At 34.9% G+C, this 24,315-nt stretch overlaps 1 protein-coding gene across 3 annotated transcripts in view; it reads left to right on the forward strand.

Annotated features, from left to right (window-relative positions):
* The window catches only part of INTS8 (integrator complex subunit 8), a 60,718-nt gene that overhangs the window by 9,261 nt on the left and 27,142 nt on the right, over positions 1-24,315 (forward strand). For all 3 annotated transcript variants that reach the window (XR_012128323.1, XM_073229854.1, XM_036995403.2), the window contains exons 7-16: positions 430-537; positions 2,028-2,183; positions 7,040-7,140; positions 7,573-7,714; positions 13,492-13,562; positions 13,941-14,116; positions 15,293-15,426; positions 16,649-16,759; positions 17,936-18,137; positions 23,407-23,528. Coding sequence is in view for 2 of the 3 variants with exons in the window: in XM_073229854.1 (XP_073085955.1) it covers positions 430-537; positions 2,028-2,183; positions 7,040-7,140; positions 7,573-7,714; positions 13,492-13,562; positions 13,941-14,116; positions 15,293-15,426; positions 16,649-16,759; positions 17,936-18,137; positions 23,407-23,528 (1,323 nt within the window). In the remaining variant the exon portion in view is untranslated. The remainder of the gene's footprint in view (positions 1-429; positions 538-2,027; positions 2,184-7,039; positions 7,141-7,572; positions 7,715-13,491; positions 13,563-13,940; positions 14,117-15,292; positions 15,427-16,648; positions 16,760-17,935; positions 18,138-23,406; positions 23,529-24,315) is intronic.

Raw genomic sequence — 24,315 nt, forward strand, 5'->3', positions numbered from 1 at the left:
ACTGTGGTGGTGAGTAGCAGCACCAATGAGAGTAAAATTTAGTCCCCAGGAGCAGCCCTAGCAGGAGGAGCTGCTGCAGGCCGGGTGGGCTGTGGATCTAGTGTTGAGGCTGAGGGGTATCTCACTAGACCAGATTGGGCTCTCATCCCGGCTGCTTGCCTCTCTTGCCCCATTCTGCTTTCCAAGCCTGGTTCTTTCACCTTCCTAATAGTTCTGTAAGGCACCTGAAATCTACCAGTACATCTATTTTCTGCTTAAATCAGAGTTGGTTTCTATTGCTTATGACTAAGAACATTGATAATATTTCACTGTTTTTTCCTATGTAAGTATAAAAATAGTTTTGCTGATATATAAATACAATTTTGAGTTCTGTCAGCTTTTAATTTATTGAAAAATTACTAAGCAAATTGGTTTTCATTACCGTTTTAGGTGTGTTATGATTTGGGTGCAGCATACTTCCAGCAAGGCTCTACAGATTCAACTGTATATGAAAATGCAAGGGAAAAGTTTTTTAGAACTAAGGAACTAATTGCAGAGGTAAATACAGGCACGTAATATTCAGTCCTTTAAAAAACCTGTATATATTTTTTTGGCTTTAATTTTTCTGATGATAAAAAACCTGTAGGAGTTCATTGTAGTAAATGTAGTAAGTTCAAAAAAAGCACTGAAAACATTTAAAAAAAATCTGTAATACTACTGCCTGGAAATAACCCCTTTTGCCATTTGAGCTTATTTTCTTCCAGTTTTTCTTCTTGGTTTTTATACAGTTAAGCTCATACTATATGTATTGTCTTCCGTCTTGCTTAAATCTTTGAGTAGACATTTTAAATATTCTGTTACAAGGGTGTACTGTGATTTACTTGATTTCCCTAATGTTTGGGCATTTAGGTTGTTCACTGTTATTTATTATAAAGCTATAGTATTTGTATCTCCAAGCATAAATTTTGTTTGGATTTTAGATATTTTTGAGTTAAATTCCTACAAGTAGAATTACCATGTCAGTGGTTACTAATTTTTCGAAGGTTGTATATATAAAAGCAAATTGCTTTCCAGGTACGTTTTTCTGAGGGTAAACCATTCAGCAGAGAAGTTTTTTTTTTAAATTGCTAATTTGATGAAATGTATCTTTTAAAAATTTGAATTTCTTTGATTCATAGGGTAAACTTTTTCATGTGTTTGTCATTTGCATTTTTCTTTTTATGATTCAGACAACTAAACTTTAAAGTGTATAACAAGGTTTTTGTATTCTTGGTGTCTTGAAAAAGTTCCACTTCTCTCCCTCCTTTCCTCACTAGAGAAATTGATTAAGTGTGCTAGATATTTACTTTAAATGTGTTCTAGACCCACTGGGAATTCCCATTTTACTTTGCCCAGGGAACTCATCAGATTTCTAATTTTATGACATGTCAGGTATAATAATTTAAAACTTTTTTTTAGTATGTTCTTTTAAAAAGTCTTTGTGTTTTGTAGAAGCATTTATATTCATTGCATTGACTAAAGGTTATGAGTTTTCTTAGCTCTCCCCCTTAAAATCTCTGCCAGGTATATCTGTTTTTGAATATTTTAAGCTTGTTTTTTTAACAGTGTTCACTCTTTATTAATCAGTGTCTTAATAGTCATTCTACTTAGAGTGATAATAATGTCTACCTTTGGTATATTGACCTGAAAGCTAACCAGGAGTCAGCAAACTTTTTTGTAGTGGGCCAGATAGTAGATAGTTAAGGCTTTGTAGGCCATGTATAGTTTCTGTTGCATAATTGCTCATTTGTTGTCATTTTCCTCTTTACAACCCTAAAAATTGTTCTAGCTCAGGGGCTGTACAAAAACAGGCTATGGGCCAGATTTGACCTGTGAGCATTAGTTTGCTAATCCCCACTCTAAACCTTTAACCTTTTCCTTTTTTATGATTCCTCCAATCCTGAATTTTCCATTAGTATTTTCTTGTACTGTTAAAATGCACTAAGTGGTTGCTAGACTATTTTTTCTGTTATATTGATGGATAATGATATATACCTCTTACTTTACAGATAGGTTCATTATCTCTTCATTGTACCATAGATGAGAAGCGGTTAGCTGGCTATTGTCAAGCATGTGATGTTCTTGTACCGTCTTCTGACAGTACAGCTCAACAATTGACTCCATATAGTCAAGTCCATATTTGTTTGAGATCTGGCAACTGTCAGGTAAGATGTATGGTGTGGAGGCAGTAATGTAGTTGTAAAGCTTTAGAGGTCAGAACTGAGTTCAAATCCTGGCACACCAAATCACACAATTACTAGTTGTGTGGTTTGGGGCATGTCATACTGCAACATTAGCCTGTAATATAAAAGATTATCTGTCAATACTATTTCATTAGCTTCTGATTAGAATCATGGAGAATCTTACGAGAATCATGGAGTCGTTCCAATCTATAAACTGAACCAAAGCACTCTGCAGATGTTTACTCCTTATTGTTGATATTATTCTTTCTTAAAGGTATAGTTTGCCCATTTTCAAAAAATTATGTAAGAAACTCTGTAAGTGGAGCTTTCCACTTTTAAAATTATAGGTAGAAAACTTTCAGTTTCCTGGAGCCTAAAGCCTTGTGTCCGATTTGAAAGTACGGCCTTGTAGCCCAGCCTTACTAGCCATGGCAAATACTAAGACTGAAGGAAAAAGGGAGCACAGTGGCGTTGATGGGTTTGGACGGCCTCTTACAGAGCCAACTCTGCTGAGGAGACTGGTCATCTCAGTTTTACTCATGAAAAGGGCTTAATCTGTTGAGATTTTTATTGCCCTCTCTGTGTATATATCTTTAATAACCATCGCTGGGAATTAGAATTTGGACTTTTAGAGTCTTTTATTGGAAAGCCTTTGTTCTAGAAAGTGAACACTTGTCTTCATGTTACTATTTCAGAATAGGAATAATGAAATTACTTTATAGTATAAATACCTTCAGTTTTGTGTCTCCAAGTGGGCTTTTAGCCCAGCTTTTTTTTTTTTAGTTCACTCTCATCAACTAGAGTTTGTTTTTTTTTTTTTCATCGAAAATTGAAGAGAGGGCATAGTACTTCCTCCGTCTCCCCCTGCCCCTTTTTTCAAATTGTGCTTTGCCCTAGGGAAGAAAACCAAACTTTCTTGAAATGGATTACAGATGGAGATGAATTTTATTAAAGGCTAGAGATCTTCCAGTTACGTATCTTTTTTTTTAATATGTACAATCATATATTAATTTCAAGTGCAGAACACAGTGGTTCAATGGTTACCCATATTATTAATTCCTTACCCCCACCAGTATAGCTATCATCTGTCAACACAGAAAGATTTCACAGAACTATTGGCTGTATTCTCCATGCTGTAATACTATCTCTTGACCAGCCTACACTATGATTGAGAATTTTTGTGATCCTTTATCACCCTCAACCTCCTTACCCACTCACCACCTCTATCCCTCCTGCATGGTAACTATCAGTCCCTTCTCGTGTCTATAAGTCTTCTGTTGTTTTGTTCATTCTGTTTTGCTTTGTATTTATATCCCACAAATAAGTGAAATCATATGGCATTTGTCTTTCTCCACCTGGCTTATTTCACTGAGCATAATATCTTCTATATCCATCCATGTTGTTGCAAATGGCAGGATTTCTTTTCCTTTTATGGCTGAATAATACACCAATGTGTGCATGTACCACATCTCTTTATCCATTCATCTATTGATGGATATTTATCTTGCTTCCATGTCTTGGCTGTTTCCAGTTAATGTATCTTTACAGACTTACTGTTAATATAATAAAGTGCCCAAATGTGTGAATCAGGAAGTACTGTAGTTGGTAGCTAGAAAGGAGAAAATGGCAATTTTGTTGCAACTTTGAAATTTATTACTCTAGTTATATATTGCAGGAGTATCTTAGAAGTCATATTTAACCTTTTTTTGGGAATAGGATTCTCTTTATATGAACTACAGGCCGACTTCAGAGATATTGCTGGTTCAGTTTCAGACTCCCTCAATAAGGCGAATGTTGCAGTAAAGTGGGTCAAATGAACTTTTTGGTTTCCCATTGCATGTAAAAGTTATGTTTACACTGTACTATACTCAAGTGTGCAACAGCATTATGTCTAAACAAATGTACATATCTTAATTAAAAATACTTTGTTGCTTAAATAACGCCACTTATCACCTGAGCTTTCAATAGGTCATCATCTTTTTGCTCGTTGAGGGTCTTGCCTCTATGTTGATGGCAGCTGACTGATCAGGGTGGTGGCTGCTGAAGGCTTTGGCAGTTTCTTAAAAATGAGACAGCGGTGATGTTTGCTGTATCAGTTGACTCTTGCTTTCATAAATGATTTCTCTGTAGCATTAGATGCTGCTTGATAGCATCTTACCTACAGTAGAACTCCTTTCAGAATTGGAGTTAGTCTTTTCAAAGCCTGCTGCTGCTTTATCAACCAAGTTTTTGTAATATTATAAATCCTTTGTTGTTGTTTCAAAAAGTATTCATGGCATCTTCACCAGCAGTAGATTCCATTTCAAGAAACATCTTTGCTCATCCAGGAAAAACAACTCCATATCTGTTCACGTTTAATCATGAGATTGTAGCATTTCAGTCACATCTTTAGGCTCCACTTTTAGTTCTCTTGCTCGTTCCACCACATCTGCAGTTACTTCCTCCACTGGTTTTGAACCCCTCAGAGTCATCCATGAGGACTAGAATCAACTTTTTCCAAACTCCTGTTTGTATTGATTATTTTGACCTCTTCCTGTGAATCACCAATATTTTTATTGGCTTCTTAAACAGTAGATCTTTGCCAAAAGGCTTTCCATTTACTTTGCCCAGATCCATCAGAGGAATCACTATTTTTGGCCACTGTAGCCTTATGAAAGTATTTATAGTAATACTCAAAAGTTGAAATTACTCTCTGAGGTGAGGGCTGCAGAATGTATGTTGTGTTAGCCGGCATGGAAACATTGAACATCTCCATCACAGCTCTTGTGTGACTAGGTGCATTGTCAACAAACAGTAATTTGTAAGGAATCTTCTTCTGAGCAGTTGGTCTCAACAGTGGGCTTAAAATATTCAGTAAGCCATGTTGTAAACAGATGTACTGTCATCCAGGTTTTGTCATTGCATTTATAGAGCACAGGCAGAGTAGATTGGGCATATTTCTTAAGGGCCCTAAGATTTTTGGAATGCCTTATGAACATTGGCTTCAACTTAAAGTACTAGCTACATTAATCCCTAACGAGAGAGGTAGCCTGTCCTTTGAAGCCAGGCATTGACTTCTCTCCAGCCATGGAAATCCTGCATAGCATCTTCTTCCAAAAGAAGGCTGAAAATCTGTTGTGTGGTATAGAAGAACCATGAGTTCTCTCAGCTAGATCTTCTGGATAACCAGCTGCAACTCTGCATCAGCATTTGTTGCTTTGCACGTTGCTGTTATGGAGACAGCTTCCTTCCTTAAACTTCTTGAACCAGTGTCTGTCAGCTTCTAGCTTTTCTTCTGCAGCTTCCTCACCTCTCCCAGCTTTCATAGAATTGAAGAGAGTTAGGGCCTTGCTTTGGATTAGATTTGGCTTAAGGGAATGTTGTAGCAAGTTTAGTCTATCCAGACCACTAAAACTTTATATCAGCAGTAAGGCTGTTTCTCTTATTGCTTTTGTGTTCCCTGGAGTAGCACTTCTGATTTCCTTCAAGAACCTTTCCTTTGCAGTCACAACTTGGCTAGTTGGCGCAAGAGGTCTAGCTTTTGACCTGTCTAGGCTTTTGACATGTCTTCCTCACTAAGCTTAATCATTTCTAGCTTTTAATTTAAAACCAGAGACGTGACTCTTCCTTTCACTTGAACACTTATAGGCCATTGTAGGGTTATTAATTGGCCTAATTTCAGTATTATGTCTCAGGGACTAGGGAGGCTTGAGGAGAGGGGAGAGATGGGGAATGGCTGGTCAGTGGAGCAGTCAGAACACACACATATATTTAGTTTGCTGTCTTATGTGGGTGCAGTTCATAGTACCCCAAAATAATAGCAGTAGTAGTGTCAGAGATCACAGATCACTATAACAAGTATAATAATTTAAAAGTTTGAAATATTCTGAGAATTACTAAAATGTGACAGAGACAGGCAGTGAGCAAATGCTTTTGGAAAAACGACACCAATAGGCTTGCTTGATGCAGGGGTGCCATAAACCTTCAACTTGCAAAAAAAAACCATGTATCTGCAAAGTGCAATAAAGTGAAACACAATAAAACGAGGTAGGCCTGTGTAAAGGTTTTGTTTTGTCCTGATCAAGCACGCCTTAAACAGCTAGAACAGACATCTCTTCTCACATTTGGGAAGTGGCCCTCTTGCCCCCTGTATCCTGCACTGCTTGTGTTTTGCTGTGGAAGTGAAACGATGGCTGTTCTGTAGTTTTGGAACAGCACTTCTGAGGTGGCAGCTGATTGGTTAGCTTTAGCTATTTCCAGAGATTCTCTTACCCATCTTCTAATACTTTATACCCCTTCTTTCTCCTCTTCCATTGTTTGATAAATCACTGAGAAAAAGTCTGCATGTTACAATGTGGGTATTTTCTGTAATTCACTTAAAATAGTATATTTTAAGCCATATAAATTTGCTAGAATAGTTTCTTAGCATATGGTTTTTCCAGCTGAATTATTTTAAATTAATTGCTTCAGGACTTTTTTTTTTTTGGCCCCCTTCTTTATGCTTCAGTATTTTTAAAAGTCTGTAGTATGTTTAAAGTGGATGAAAAAAATATTTAAAACTTTTCTCTAAAAACATAGTTGAATTGCTGCTTACTGATTAATTCTTCCCTCACCTCTCATTTTTGGTCCATGATGTTCAGTTTAAAAAGGGGATGGGGGTACTTTTTTTTACCCTTAATGTAATTTTAAAAGTCTAGATAGAGAATATTTTCCTAGTGAGATATTTTTATGATTTTCTTCAATGTGTATTGTCCATTATAGAAAGGCTTTTCTTTTTGGGGGCAAAGTTTTTTTTTTTTAAAGTAAAGAAACTTTGCCATGATTTTTGAATTGGATGCCATTTTATATCTGTGTTCTAGGAGGTAATAAAGATTTTCATTGAAGATAACTTAACCTTCAGTTTGCCTGTCCAGTTCCGGCAGTCAGTACTGAGAGAACTCTTTCAGAAAGCTCAGCAAGGGTAAGTAAATAAAAGAATTACTTTCTGATGTTTAAATAAAAGGGCGTGTGCATTTATGATTTTATCAACAACACACTTCCACATTACCTATTTAAGTCTGCGGCAATACTTTTGCTTGTGTGAGTATGTGGAAAATTAACGTAAGAGGAGCTATTTTATGTTCATCTTAAATCTATTTTAAAAGTGCTTGGGGAAAAATTATACATAGCAGAATTCAATTCTGTTACCCAGTCTAACTAAATTATTCCTTGATAAATTCAAAACCTTACTATTCTGCCTTTTCCCCTCCCTGAATTGGTATTTACTAGTATGCCTGAATATCCTACAGTTTTACCTCTCAAGAATAAATGGCTTATTCCTGTGAATTTAGTATTAATACTTGTCTTTCTTTTATTAAAAAAATATTAGTGGATCTACTTTTGTATTCTACAGAAATGAAGCTCTAGATGAAATCTGTTTTAAAGTCTGTGCCTGTAATACAGTCCGTGATATATTGGAAGGTAGAACAATTAGTGTTCAATTTAACCAGCTATTTCTTAGACCTAATAAAGAGAAAATAGACTTTCTTCTTGAGGTAAGACATTTTTCCCCCTTTTGGTTATATTTTTGCTTTAAACTTACCAGTGACTGCCAAATCCAGTACCCTCTTCTGTCTTCATCTGACTTAATTTCTGGCTGATGGTTGGCACTGCCTTGTCTTCTAGAGCTCTTTTCTAGTTCTCCTCCATATCGTATTTTCCTTAGTCCTTCATTGACTTCTCTTTTGCTGTCCCTTCGGTGTTTTTGTTTAAAAAGTTTTGTCCTTGGCTCACTCATCTTCTCACCTCATTTTATATTCTCATTCAAAGCTTAGTCACCTGTTCAGTCATTTACAAAGAACTCTCAGATTACACCTCTAGCTTCTCATGTGAGCTCTGGAATCTGTGTTTCTACTGAATCTTTCTTTAGCAGTCTTAATGTAATAGACATGGGGATAAGTATGGGAAGCAAAATTGACATTACTTAGTTCCAAAAATACAACATTCCCAACATTCTGAAAGTCCTTACACTCTTTACCAGACTGTTTTGCCTCTGCCTTGAGGAAGCCACTGTCCCACCTTTGTGATAATCATTTCCTTGCTTATAGAATATTCTTTAATTTGCCTGTTTTGAATTTTTATGTATATCTGACAACATGCAAAATGTATTTTTTATTTTCTTTCACTAAGCATACTTGTGAGATTTTTTTTCTATTTGTTTTATTCCAATTATCTTTTTTTTTTTTTTTTTTACCATAAGGTGTTGTAACGTATGACAGTGCCACAATTTATTCATTCTTAGGGTGATGGACATTTGCTTAGTTCTCAGATTGTGGCTGTTGTGTTACTTGAAACATGCTAGTACATATGTACTGGTGCACACACGTACCATTTGTGTTATATCCCTAGGGAAAGTGTATCTGCAATATTATAATAGCAAAGTATGTCTGCAACCGGCATGCATGAGCGTTCTTGTTGGTCAACATCCTTGTCAATAGTTGGTTTTGTCAAATTTGCCTGTCAGGTCATTGTATAATGATAGCTCATTGACTTTTTAATTTCTGTTTCCCTTATTGTTAAGGAATTTATCTGCTTTTCATTTATTTTTTGCTCATGCAGATTTTGTCTTTTGAGATACGAACTCCAAGTGGTATGCCTCAGTTTTCTATTGGATTGTTGTTTTTTTTGTAGGAGGTTTTTTTATAGTGTTTTATATATTCTGTCCTTTACCAGTTTAAAATTTTGCAGGTATCTTCTCTGAGTTTGACTTCCCTTTTAACTAATAACTTTTTATTGTTTTAAAAGCTTTTAACTTTTATGTTACAAGTAGGGGATCTGATGTCATACTTTTCCTCATATGACTCTCCTTTGTTCCAGTACCATTTGTTGAAAGGCCCATCTTGATTCAAATATCCATTGCTACCTCTCTTGAATGCCAAGTGTCCATATGTGTGTGGGCTCTTGCTTGGATCTATTCTATAACACTTCCCTATTTGTCTATCCATAATGTCAGTACATCTAAAGCACAAACTCTATGTTATTCTTAGTATTATTGGTTATACTTGTTCTTCGCATTTTCTTGTAAACAGTAGACTATCATATTGTCAAGTTTCACAAATAAGCCTGTTGGATTTTTGTTTGCAATTATATTACATTTAAAACCGATTGGAGAATAAATATCTTGCAATAGTATTCTAATCCATCAACTGCTATGGTTCTTTATTTATTATAGCATTCTTCAATGTCCTTCAGAGCTTCATAATTTTTTCCATAGAAGTCTTGTTTTTTTAATATTAACTTGAAAATTGTTTATGCATTGTTACAGAGGTACATTTGAACTTTGTTTAATGATTTTGTTTCCAACTACTTGGCTAAACTTTGTAAAAACTGAAGTATAATTGACATACAATATTCATTTCATGTGTACAACATAATGATTTGACATTTATATGAATTGTGAACTGATCATCACAATAAGCTATCTGTTACCAGACAAGGTTGTTACAATATTGACTGTTTTGCATCTCTGTGACTTACTTATTTTACAACTGGAAGCTTGAACCTCTTTACCCCCTTCACCTATTTTATGCCCGCACCTTTCCAAACCCCCTCTACTCTGTGCAACCACCACTGTGTTCTCTGTGTGTGTGAGTGTGGGTTTTGTTTTGTTTTATTCCACTTACTGTTTTTTTTACTCTGACTTAGTTCACTTTTAATATGCTCCATGTCCATTTATGTTGTCACAAATGGCAAGATTTCATTGTTTTTTATGGCTGAGTAGTATTCCTATTGTATATGTGTACCACATCTTCTTTATCCATTCATCTATCAGTGGACATTAGGTTTCCATATATTGTCTTTTAATAATGCTGCATGTACATGGGGATGAGTATATCTTTTTAATTAACGTTTTTGTTGCCTGTGGATAAATAGGTAGAAATGTTTGCTGGATCATATGGTAGTTCTATTTTAAATTTTTCAAGAAACCTCCATACTGTTTGCTATGATGATTGCACCAGTTTACATTTTCACCACCAGTGCACCAGGGTTCCCTTTTCTTCACATCCTCACTGACATTTATTTTATGTGTTTTTGATAATAGCCACTGTTAGGTGTGAGGTGATAACTCATTGTGGTTTTGATTTGCATTTCTCTGATGATTGGTGATGTTGAGCATCTTTTCATGTTCTCATTGGCCATCTATATGACTTTAGAAAAATGGCTATACAAATTGTCTGCCCTTATTTTACTTGGATTATTTGTTGTTGGGTTGTAAGAGTTCTTTATGTATTTTGGATATTAACCACTTACCAGATACATGACTTGCAGATATCTTCTCCCATTCAGTAGGTTGACATTTCAGTTATTGATGGTTTCCTTCACAGTGCAGAGCTTTTTAGTTTGATGTCCTACTTGCTTATTTTGGCTTTTGTTGCCCTTGCCTTTGGAATCATAAAAAAAAATTGTTAAGACTGATGTCAGGGAGCTTACCACTTATGTTTCCTTCTAGAAGTTTTGTGGTTTTAGGTCTACATTCAAATCTTTAATCCATTTGAGTTAATTTTTGTATAGGGTGTAAAATAGTGGTTCAGTTTCATTCTTTTTCAGGTAGCTGTCCAGTTTTTCCAGCACCACTTACTGAAGAGATTGTCCTTTTCCTATTGTGTATTCTTGCCTCCTTTGTAGTAAATTAATTTGTAGCCCACAATTGTTTCTGGGCTCTCTGTTCTGTTCCATTGATCTATGTGTCTGTTTTCAAGGCCAAGTATACTGTTTTGATTACTGTAGCTTTGTAGTATAGTATAAAATCAGGGACCATGATACCTCTGGCTTGTTTTTCTTAAGTTTGCTTTGGTTATTTGGGGTCTTTTGTGGTTCCATGTGAGTTGTAGGATTGTTTGTTCTGTTTCTGTGAAAAATGCCATTAGAATTTTGAAAGGGACTGCATTCAATTTCTAGATTGCTTTGGGTAGTATGGACATTGTAATACTCTTTCAATCCATGATTATGGAATATCATTCCATTTATTTGTGTCTTTGATTTCTTTTATCAATATCTTACAGTTTTCAGTGTACAGGGTCTTTCATCTTCTTGGTTAACTTTATTCCTAGTTATTTGCTAAACTCTTAAAAATTCTGTTAATTTATCTGTGAGTTCCTTTGTTTTCCTAAATACACATTCTTCATCTGTAAATAATGTTTTTTTCCTTTTTTTATTTATTACTTATTGTGCTGACAGTGACCTCCAGTACACAGTTCATGGAAGGGGCTGTTGTGGGCTTTCTCGTCTCATTCTTAATTTCAGAGGAAAAGCTTGGCACTGTTTCATCATGTAGAAATATGTTTGTGTGTTTTTCTAGCTCTTTCTTACCTGAGTAAAGAGGTTTCTGTCTATCTCTAATTTACTAAGGGCTCTTTTTAATTAAATTGTGAATTATTTTTAGATTTTATTAATGCCTTTTCTATGTGTGTTACAATTGCATAATTTTTCTCTTCTATTAATGTGGTGAGGTATACTAATTAATTAATTTTTAAACTACCTTTGCTTGTGTGGAATAAACCCAACATGGTCTTTTCTTTTTTTAATTGAGATAAAATTGACATATAACACTATATTAATTTTAGGTTCATGTCTTCTTTTTAAAGTATATATTGCTGGATTTGGTTTGATAATATTTTAAGATTTTTTTACATTCATGTGTGAGATGAATGCATTTTTCTTTATTTTTTTGCCTTGCCTTTGGTTTTGGTATCAAGGTCCTGCTTGCCTCATAAACAAATTGAGGTGTGTATCTTTTCTCTTGCCTAAAAAGTTCATGTAAAAATGTACTCATTGCTTCTTTCAGTGTTTGGTAGAATTTACCAATGAAGGATTTGTGCCTGGAGATTTTTATTGTGGGATGATTTTTGTCACTGATTTGATTTCATCAGTGGAAATAAAGCTGTTCTTTTTCTTGATTAATTTAAAATTATTTTCTAAGAATTTGTCTACTTTATCTAAATTTTTAAGTTTATTAATATGAAAGTTTTTATTATTTTTTAAGTGTTTGCAGCATTTATAGATATGTCTCCTCTTTCATGTTTTTAAGTAAGTACTTTTTAAAAAGTTGAGGTGTATTCACATATCTGTTAATGTTGCTATTAAAAGTTAACACATATTCCTGGGTAGCCTATTCATCTGAGCATAGTACTTAATATTGTTTTTGAGCATGGTACTTCTAAAATACTCTTATTTTTCCTTTTAATAACAGCTTCATTGAGGTAAAATTCACAAATCATACTGTTTACCCATTTAAAGTGTACAATTCAATGATACTTAATATATTCATAGTTTCGTAGACATCACTTCAATCAATTCTAGAACATTTTCAACCCCCTCACCTCCCAATAAAGACCTCTTAACCATTATCGGTCATCCTTTGTTTTCCCTCACTCCCTTCAACTTCAGGCAACTACTAATCTACTTTTTGTCTATAGGTTTGCCTATTCTGGACATTTCGTATAAATGAAATCATATAATATGTGGTCCTTTGTAACTGGCTTCTTTCACTTAATGTATTCAGGGTTCATCCTTATAGCATGTGTCAGTCCTTCATTCCTTTTTGTGACTGAATAATATTCCATTAAATGGAGATACTCTTCAGTGTTTATTTTGTGCATATATTCATAAATTTATGGACTACAGGATTATTTCCACTTTTTTGCTATTCTAAATAATGCAGATAAAAACATACTATGACTTTTCTATGTGTGTCAACATATTGGATATTTGACAATTTCTTGAGGTTAGGGACTTTTACATGAATTATGTTTTGTTTTGGCTTCTTGCAAATATATGGGAGGAATCCTAGTCTAATAGTAAACTGAGGATAATATGTGAATATTATTTGTAGGTAACTCGTAATTCCATAATTAGTTTCTGGTATTCTTTATTTCAGGGTTTGTATTTTTAAACCTTGATTGCCCTCTTTGGTTCTGTATACTTTAGCTATTATTCTTTTCAACTAAGATAAATCTCATTTTTCTGCAGGCTAATGATTCTTAAAGTTTATCACTCCTTATAATTGGTAACATAAAGTCTGAGAAAACTCTGTACCATGCTAAATAAATTTTTTTTACTACATATAAATGCCTTCAGTTACTGAAATGATCACATTCACCTACCTCGTCCCGTAATGGATTCTTATTCTTTGCTCTCATCTTTTAAATTGCTTTACCAAATCTGTGATTGACATATAGCCAAAAAAGGAAATTTTTGTTGATTTTAAATCTAATAAACTGTACTGTACACCTGTTAAAGTGTTCATACTCAAATAAAATACTCAAATTCCTAGGTATGTTCAAGATCAATAAATTTAGAAAAAGCTTCAGATTCTTTGAAAGGAAACATGGCTGCTTTTCTAAAGTAAGTGCCTTTCTTTATTTTTCTTAACTTTGAACTTAGTCTTACAAGAAAAATGTCTTTTATTACTTTCTTTTATATTTATTCTGCATATCTTATAACCAGGGAGTAATTGGTGTTGAGAAACCAGTTAAGGGTAAGTTTAGGTTCGTGTAGCCACACAAAATTTAGTATTCTATCTGTTTGTATATTGTGGCATTGACGTCATAATTTTATATAAGGACCAAAAAGAAATTTTAAAATCTATTTCAAAATATTATTATGTAGTATATGAAACAGTGGCTTGGTATATGGTTTATTAATAAAAATTGGTTAATATGATTGTTTTTCCCAAACTAAATTATACACTTTTTTGTTTTACGATATTTCTTACTGATCTAGGAATGTGTGTCTGGGGTTGGAAGATCTGCAGTATGTTTTCATGATTTCTTCACATGAGCTTTTCATTACATTGTTGAAAGATGAAGAACGAAAGCTACTTGTTGATCAGATGAGGAAGAGATCCCCTAGAGTAAATCTGTGCATTAAACCTGTAACTTCATTTTATGATATCCCAGGTTAGCTCTCTAGTCTGCAAGCTAAAATGTTGGCACATTTTGCCCCTCTATTATAATTGCTCCTCGGGATATTTGAGGATGCCCTCTTGTTTTAGTTTATACTTACGTTGGTAATTAATAGAAATTTACCTGTCTTCAATAGTCATATTTCTGCCTAAGCAGTAAAGTGCTGGGACTCTGCTAAATCTGTGGTTAGCGGAGATTAAGGTGTAGGTACATCTAAGATTTTAGCTGGGGAAACAGACCAAGGTAACTGTCTTGCTAATGTCTTCTTGAAGATAAAAATAAGAGGGGAGAAGGGAGTGGCAAAGGGTGCTAAAGACCCAAAAAAAATACAGGCTTTCATGCATTTCGGCCTTTATCACTGTTCTTCTGTCTGCTGGCTAAACTTTCAGCTTTGGCAACACTGCCGTTTTTACGTACTTGTTAAATGATTTTCTTCCATTTTTGCTTGTATTTTATAAATGTAAGTAGAAAATATAGTTAATTAATAAGAAACATAACCTCCAAGACTTAATGTAGGTAAGATAGAGAATTCAGTTGGCTTAACAAAAAAGCAAAATTTTAGCTGTCTGGAATCTCACTAGATTTAAACTGGTCAGCTGTCCTGTTGTAAAGGAAAAGAATAATATTAGCACATATAAAATGCTGGACATGGATTATTGAAGACTGTCTGAAAGCCAAGTTGTAATTAGGGATTTTAATGATCATCTCTTGGTTCTCTGGGAAGGCAAAGCCTCCTCTTCCTCCTCCTCTCCCTTCAAAAAACATATTCTTTTATCTACTATTTCAAAATTAACATTTTATTTATACATGCTTTTGTTAGTGCATTATGTCCAAAAGTAGAAGACTGTCTATAAATTAATTTTTTCATATATCTAACATAGTTTTTTCCTGTGAACCAGTTACTGAGTATTATCTTTGTTTATATTTTCATTATCTCTTAATTGCATTTATTAAATTAGAAAATATAAATATTAGATTTTCTATACAAAGATAGTTATGTAATTTACATTATGTTGAAAGAATCAGTTCTCAAGATGAGATGTTTTTAAGTTACACATAAAATATTTTCAAACATAAATAGTTTTTCTCAGTTATTCTCATATTTATAGGATTATGTGTATCTTTGAATTAAGTCATTATTGAAATAGAAATCTCTTCTTCCTTTCTTAGCCTCAGCAAGTGTCAACATTGGCCAGTTGGAACATCAGCTGATATTGTCAGTGGATCCCTGGAGGATTCGACAGATTTTAATTGAATTACATGGTATGACTTCAGAGCGCCAATTCTGGACAGTATCTAATAAGGTAAGAAATATTCTGTTACGAACAGGTAGGAAAATTACCCTTGTTTTCTGATGTAATTTAATAGAAGAATTATTACCTTGACCTTTCTGATAATATTTGTCAACAATTTTAGGACCTTCACATGATAGTAATTGCACTTTAAACATCCATTGACAGAGAAATACAAAATGTCAAAGATAGTTTCATATAAGTAACCTGTAAAAATAAATTTGTATTCCACTTATTGTCATACCAGCTATGTATATTTTAAATATAACTGTAAATATATATATGAGGTTTATTATTTATGTAATTTATAGCTAATACTTGCTGTGTGCTCATGCATTATTTTTGTTTTGTGTTTTATAATATCCTGTTGAGGTCTAAAGCTTGGAACCAAGTCATTAGAACTTCACTGTAGGGCATTTTCGACTTTAGATACTCATTTTAAAATGCCCAGCTGATGTATTTACCTGTTTCTGAGGTTATCTATTTAAAAACTTACCTGTGTGGAAAGTGCAAATGCAAGTAGCTTTTTTAAGGCACCATTTTAGTGGAAAGTTATCTAGACATACAAGAGAGATAGTCTAAGATACAGAAGCAATTAAAGTAATATGGCAGTGATTATAACTAGCTGCATTCTACTCCTCTGTTGAAATGTAAAAAAGCAATAAAAAATCCATATATATTTTATGGGATTTGAACATGTAAGTGCAGGGAAATGAAAAATTGCTGTAAGGGTTAATTGGGTTTCATTAGTACTGACATTGTTACTATTGTCCATTTTTATAGTGAGGTATTATAGCACAACAGATAGGCGTGGCAGCATATGAATGTGCAGAACGGGCAGTTCTGATACTAACTGCCAGAGTGTGAGGCCCAGTTCCATATTTGCTAGCCGTATAATTTTGTGCCTCAGTTTTCTCATCCTTAAAATGGACATAATAATGTGTACTTTATGGTATTATTGTGAAGATCATGGATGTTAACGTACATATGCCCTGGGTTTTTCCTTGCTTTTTTCTCTAGACTATCCTTCAGAAAAGTTTTCATCCATTTAATTGTCACTGGCTTCTTATAGAGAATGTGTTAATTTTAATTAGCATTTCATTATAGTTGTCATTTTCCTTTTTAAAAAATTACCTTTGAATTATTTTTTTTAATGCAAGTTAAGATTGAAAGAATCTTACCTAGATTTAGCTTTCTCTATATATGTCTATTTATATAGTTTTATTTCTTCTAGTGGGAAGTACCTTCTGTCTATAGCAGTGTTATCCTGGGAATTAAAGACAATTTAACAAGAGATTTGGTTTACATTCTCATGGCCAAAGGTTTACACTGCAGTACTGTTAAGGTGAGTAAAGATGTACAGCAAAAGTGGCACAAGTGTTAGGAAGGATAAAAAGAAGAGAACTAATATTAGAGAAATAATTAGGTAAGATCTAGAGTTGATTGCTGAATGATTTGCTGTGGAAGGTAAGAGGGAAAGGAGAACAGAGGATGACGCTCAGGTTTCTGCTTTGGGTGCTGAAACAGGAGTACCAGCATGTGGATATGCAGGAAAATGTCTTTGAAGGGTAGGTTATGAGTTCATTTTTACAATGTTTAATTTGGGCCTATAGTTGGAAACAGTTTATAGTGTTTAATTTGGGCCTGAAGTGTGGGGAATGATCTGGACTGGAGATACATATTTGGGGTCATCATAGATCACCCAGGGAGAATATACATAGTCTAGGGGATACAACATTGGTTCCAAAAAGAATGAGGGATGAGTTTTAAGGACCAGGCACATGTGGAGTCATGACAGCCAAGAGAAAAGAGAATGTTAAGAGAGAGGGAATGGACAGCACTGGGATGTAGCCCCTAAGTCCGGTGAAATAACTGAGAAGTGTTCAGTAGATCGGACAATTGGAAGATCTTTGTTTAGTGAGAACTATTTCTTCATGATGGGGGTTAAAAGCCAGATTGAGGTGAAGGAGGCATGTGGAGAGAGAGACTGAGCTAAGATAACTCTTCTGGAATATTAGAAGGAGATACACAGGAAAGGGCTGAAATTGTAGCTGCTATTTACTTGATTTATTAGCCAATTATGAAGATTAAAAGGGGTGTGTGCAAGGATTTTAGAATATGAGACCTCGTTGAAGGGTGTAAGGTCTGATTCTGATGTCTTAGAATGGTGCTTGTCACAAAGCATATATATGTGATACATGTATAATATACATATGACATGTATAATTTTTGTAAAAACTTGAATTTTTATTTTACATTGTATGTAAAACTTATTTAGTAATGTAACTTATATTGACTTTTTAGATTTTTTTGAAACTTTCAAAAGTTTTGAAAAGAATTAAATATTTATTGGAACAAGTCAATAATACAGAGATGGTAAAAAGATAATCTAGCCTTACCCTCCAAGATAAGCAGTGTCAGCCATTTATTTTAATACTTCTCCTCTTTGCTCTGTATTCAAGACGTGTATTTTTTGACTCCAGAGGAATGGTGATCCAGGCTATTTTGTCATTTTTTATAGGACTTTTCCCATGCTAAACAGCTATTCGCTGCTTGTTTGGAGTTGGTAACAGAGTTCTCACCAAAACTTCGTCAGGTCATGCTGAATGAGATGCTACTTTTGGATATTCATACACATGAGGCTGGAACAGGACAGTCGGGAGAGAGACCTCCTTCGGATCTTATTAGCAGGGTACGGGGCTATCTGGAAATGAGGCTGCCCGGTAAGACTGTTCACAGAGCCAACTTTCAGAAAATCGGGATTCATATAATTGGGGAAAATATAAAAGAACATTTACTTTTTTCTATCCATAAAAATGTTTTCTCTCCTAAAACAGAATTCAGATATGTTGTTCACTTGAGAACTTTGGGAAAGATGTAGGAAGCTAGCTATTCATTTCCAAGGATTGCCATACCAAACTAGGGGATTTAAAACAATAGAAATTTACCCTGTCTATTCTGGGGATTAGATGCCTGACATCAAGGTGTCTGTTTGCAGGACTCCACTCCAGGCCAGCATCGTTCGTTGTATGGTCCTACTTTCCGGCTCTCAGCAGTCTTTGGCATTCCTTAGTTGATAGCTGCATCATTCCAGTCTCTGCCTCCTTCTTTATGTGGCCTTCTCATGTGTGTGTGTTTGTGTGTTTTCTCTTCTTAAAAGGTCATATAAGATTTGGGGTAAGTAAGGCCACATTCTCAGGTTTCAGGTAGACATAATTTTGAGGCGATGCTATTTGATACACTACAGAAACTATATTGCATTTTTTTTGTTATCATTAATCTACAATTACATGAAGAACATTATGTTTACCAGGGTCTCCCCTTCACCAAGTCCCCCCGCAAACCCCATTACAGTCACTGTCCATCAGCGTAGTAAGATGCTGTAGAATCACTATGTGTCTTCTCTCTGTTGCACAGCCCTCTCCATCCACCCCCCCCCCACATTATACATGCTAATCATTATACCCCCTTTCTTCTTCCCCGCGCTTATCCCTCCCTTCCCTCCCATTCTCCCCAGACCCTTTCCCTTTGGTAACTGTTAGTCCATTCTTGGGTTCTATGATTCTGCTACTGTTTCGTTCCTTTAGTTTTTCTTTGTTTATATTGCATTTTTAAGATACTCTGTTAAAAGAATCAGAGTGTCCTTAAACGTACAGGTTGAAAGTGTAGTTCCTCATTACCATCATAGAAAACCCTTAATATGATTGCCAGTGGTCAGGGACTCATTTGTGGTCATGTTGGAACAGACCTTGTGTGTACAATTCTAAATACCTTATTATGAAAGGGGGCTTATATAAATTACCATCTGTATTATATATAAATCTTAAAGCATTTTCATTAATTTACATTTTTAAACAATAATTATAAAAAAAGTATATGCACCCCTGTGTTTATCACTGAATTGTTTTTAATAGCCAATTTATGGAAGCAACTCAAGTGTCCATCAATAGATGAATGGAGAAAGAAGATAATGGTACATACACACAATGGAATATTTAGCCATTAAAAAAAAAAGAAATCCTTCCATTTGCAACAACATAGATGGACCTAGAGGGTATTATACTCAGTGAAATAAGCCAGGCAGAGAAAGACAAATACTATATGATTTCACTAATTTGTGGAGCATAAAAATAAACTAGAATGAACAAAACAGCAGTAGACTCACAGACACTGAGAAGGGACTGGTGGTTACCATGGAGGAGGGGTTGGGTGAGGGGATAAAGGGGCACAAAAATTCTCAGTCATAATTTAAAGTTGGTCAAGGGGATGGTAGTACAGTGTGGGGAATACAGCCAATGGTATTGTAACATCTTCCTGTGTTGACAGATAGTAACAGCATTAGTGGGGGTGAGGATTTAATAATATGGGTAACTGAACCACTGTGTTGTATATTTGAAACCAATAGGAGATTGTATATTGATACTTGAATTAAAATAAGTGTATTTAGAGCAATGAACTCATACTGTGCACATTTAATGCTGTAGATAGTAAAATTGAAGTGTAAAGGAAGGTGCTAATATTGTGCCAAACAGAAATGGCTGTTGACCCTCTGGGATCTTTTGAATTATTTTAGTTGTTACTACATTCTGATTTCTAGCAGAAGTAACAGCTTTTTAGCACTCTAGGTTGAATACCTTTGAACTTTAATGCATTAGTACCCTTCAGTATCGTAAGAATTGATGTGATGATATGCCGATGTTGTGAACAGATGCATGCTACTGTGTATGTTTTCCTTTTAAAGGTAGCAAGTTGTGGTTTTCTTATGTGGTTTCTTTAAAATAAGAAGCAAGAAGAATTTAAAAACCCTGACATTTATTGTGTGCTATCTACATGTCAGACATTGTTTTAGGAACTTCAGGTGCATAACTCACTCAGTCCACTGGCATCTTTGAAGTAGCTGCTGATTTTGTTTAATTATCCTGATTTTGTAAATCAAGAAACTTGAGGTGAAGACAGGTTAAGGAATTTAACCAAAGTCATGCAGTAAGAGAGACAACTGTGATTTGAGTCTCATCAGTACAACTTAAGCCTGTGCTCTTACTCTGAAATGGATGGAAATGACTTTAAATAATTATAGTTTATTTGTACTATCTTTTTGGCGTTTTAAGTAGTTTGGAGCATCACCTTTTTCACTTTTTTTTTTGGTCTGAGACTCATATCTCTGCACATAATTTGTGTAAATTCCTTGCTATTGAATGTTCAGGAACTTGTCCCATAGCTTGTTCTTATACACAGTGTTTAAAATGAGACAAAGGCTGTAATGTATTGTTTGGAGGAACAAGAAAATGATTTTTTCCCCCCACAGGCACAGTTTCCTTTCTTTGACTGAGCCTCCATTACAGTTTAAGTCACCTGAAGTCAGCATTGACCCCCGGCTCTGAGGCTCATATGGCTGTGCACTCCAGTGCGCTGTGAGAGCTGGGGGTGGTAGGATGATGTCTCTGTGGGTCTGGATTGAGAGAGGGTGTAAAAAAGTGTCATATGCTACCTTTTCCTCCCTCCTTTTTATTTATTATATATTTTTTTATTTTGGTATCATTAATCTACAATTACATGAGGAACATTATGTTTACTAGGTTCCCCCCTGCACCAAGTTCCCCCCACAACCCCCGTTACAGTCACTGTTCATCAGCGTAGTAAGATGCTGTAGAATCACTACTTCTCTGTTGCACAGCCCTCCCTATGCCTCTGCCCACATTATACATGCTAATCGTGATGCCCTCTTTCTTCCCCCTCCCCCTTACCCTCCCTTCCCATCCATCCTCTCCAGTCCCTTTCCCTTTGGTAACTGTTAGTCCATTCTTGGGTTCTGTGAGTCTGCTGCTGTTTTGTTCCCTCAGTTTTTTCTTTGTTCTTATACTCCACAGATGAATGAAATCATTTGGTATTTGTCTTTCTCCGCCTGGCTTATTTCACTGAGCATAATACCCTCTGGCTCCATCTATGTTGTTGCAAATGGTAGGATTTGTTTTCTTCTTGTGGCTGAACAATATTCCACTGTGTATATGTACCACATCTTCTTTATCCATTCATCTACTGATGGACACTTAGGTTGCATCCATTTCTTGGCTATTGTAAATAGTGCTGCGATAAACATAAGGGTGCATCCGTCTTTTTCAAACGGGGTTGCTGCATTCTTAGGGTAAATTCCTAGAAGTGGAATTCCTGGATCAAATGGTATTTCTATTTTGAGCTTTTTGAGGAACCTCCATACTACTTTTCCAAATGGTTGAACTAGTTTACATTCCCACCAGCAGTGTAGGAGGGTTCCCCTTTCTCCACACCCTCACCAACATTTGTTGTTGTTTGTCTTTTGGATGGTGGCCATCCTTACTGGTGTGAGGTGATATCTCATTGTGGTTTTAATTTGCATTTCTCTGAAGACTAGCTATGTGGAGCATCCTTTCATGTGTCTGTTGGCCATATGAATTTCTCTCCCTCTTTTTTTTTTTTTTGTCTCTCCCTCATTTTTTAAGGAAAAAAATTGTTGTTGGTTAAATTGGGCCAGTTTTGAATGAGTTAGAGGCATGCCTTCTATAGAAGACAGAGAAGCTCTCTTTTACATGGGTTTACCTTGCTTTATATCAGTAACGAGAAGTGCCTTTAACCGACAACAGATCCAACATTTCAGTTATGATAGAAATAAGGGCCACAAATGAATTATTCTAAAACCAATCATATCTTTTGGGAGAGATCCCAACTTTTAATACTTTTGTATTAAAAGATAGCTTTCTGTTGAGACTCAGGTCCTTGTTATGTTCTTTGGATTTCAACAAATCTGTTTAGGCCTACTCTGGCTGCCTATTCCCGCATATGACTACACTTACTGATAATGAATGTATGGTTATTACTGCCATTTAATTGCAGGTGCATAAAGGGAAGTTATCTACAAATCACTGCCTCTCAGGCTGTATTTGGTACTTTACTCCTCAGATGCTGATTCATCTTTAGAACCATTGCTATATTACTAATGGGGAGTGCTGGGTGAATAAAGGAAGCCTTGGAGCCAAATGCTGTGTGGCGTTTTTTTGGCAAATATACGGAACTCAATAACTTGTGCATTTGATACTAATTTTACTTATGTCTTCATTCCTTCTTTAAAAAGATGATGCAAATGATCTATTTTTATCTTATTCTGCTGTGCTCCCACACCTCTTTTTGTTATCTCAAATCCTTTTTTGGAATAAAGTGAGAGATATAAATAGCCACAGGCACAGTCATTTTAGAAGACTGAAAAATATAGGTACTTGAGAAGTTTAATAGCTCTCTTCATTCTAAGTCTTAACATTGTTATTTAGCATCCAGAGGGGTTTCTTTTCCTTTTTGCTGAAGTACTTAAAACCTGAATATTATATACTTTGAGCTGTAAAATTTTACAATATATTTAACAGTAAGGTATATTTAATAATTACTTCAAAGGAAATAATGTTCAAACAATTCTGAGTGATTTTTTTCTCATTACTTTTTTTTTTACTTAAAATTGTTTCTGGTACAGCAAAAAAATTTTTTTGACAATGAATGACTTGTCCCTTATGAGTATTACATTTTAATCAGAAGATTATTAAATATGATACATTATCTCAGATTTGTTTCTGTTGTATTTGTATGATTTACCTATTTCTGCACTCGAAGTGTGCTAAAGTTTATGTTTTACCATTTTGTGCTTGTTTTGTTTGTGTATTTGTTCTCTGCTCATTCGAATTACATATTTCTAGAGGATAGGTACAGACTCATAGATTTCCACAGTGGAGTGGTCTGCAGCTTAATTAGGATGTATTAATAGATAACTTTGGATTTAGTGGGTACCATGGCAGTCTATTGTTGGGAAATGTCAAGCTTCCTAGAGAAAAATCTAAAATGTTGGTGTTTTCTATTTTTACATCTGTAACTATTACTTCTAATTTGTTGAGCTGAAATCTGATTACATTCTTGCTTTGTTTTCACTTTAATGTTACGATGATAATTCCAGCTATTTTCTTGTTTGCTTTTTAGATATTCCTCTTCGTCAGGTTATTGCTGAGGAGTGTGTTGCTTTTATGTTAAATTGGAGGGAAAATGAATACCTTACACTGCAGGTTCCTGCATTTCTGCTTCAGAGTAATCCATATGTAAAGGTAATTTGTGTTTAATAAATAAGAGAATTATCAGGATGGAATTATTGTACGTGTTTCTTTAGGTCAGTACTATTTAGGGAAATAATCTAATTTCTACGATACAGTGTAAGATTGGACAACTGCTTGTTGGCTTGTAGTTGAAGGTATAGTTTTAGATAATTCAGGCACTTTAGTTTGCCCTCTCCCATGTTTTTCTCTAATACCCTACAGTTCATGAAAATACAAGCAAAAATTGTTTAGTTAACAGATAGCATTGGGTATAAGCCTAAGCAAGTGAGAGGTTAGTCAGTATTTCTTGCTTTGACTGATAAAATCAAATTCAATTTGCATGTTAAGCACAGGAATGTACAGGGTTGCCTGGATGTGAGCTGGTGGAGCCATCAGGGATGCCCTGCTGCCCATTTTGCATGTGAACACCTTACCCTTCTCTAGAGCTGATTTTACTCTTCTAAGTTTGATGTGCTTGATTCTTACTGGTGTACAGGTTTGTTATTAATAGTTACACCTGAATGAATTCATTCAGTGAATTGATGTGTTTTTTTATTATCCTTTCTTAATGATATATGTGCTGTGCAACTGAAAATACTTCTGAGTGAAGAAATATCAAAAATAAAGGGGGACTGCAGGGTTTCCCTAAGATTGTATTCTTCAGGTTAATATTATGTATACCCTGAATAAGCAGTGAGCTGTTCTCCCTTTCTGGTGTTATAGTTAAAAACAAGAGAACATGTAGTGTTTCAACATTTTTTGGTGTACGTTGAGTCATTTAGCTTTCCTTAGCCTTTTT

Source organism: Manis javanica, chromosome 2 (assembly GCF_040802235.1).
Source record: "Manis javanica isolate MJ-LG chromosome 2, MJ_LKY, whole genome shotgun sequence".
NCBI lineage: Eukaryota > Metazoa > Chordata > Mammalia > Pholidota > Manidae > Manis > Manis javanica.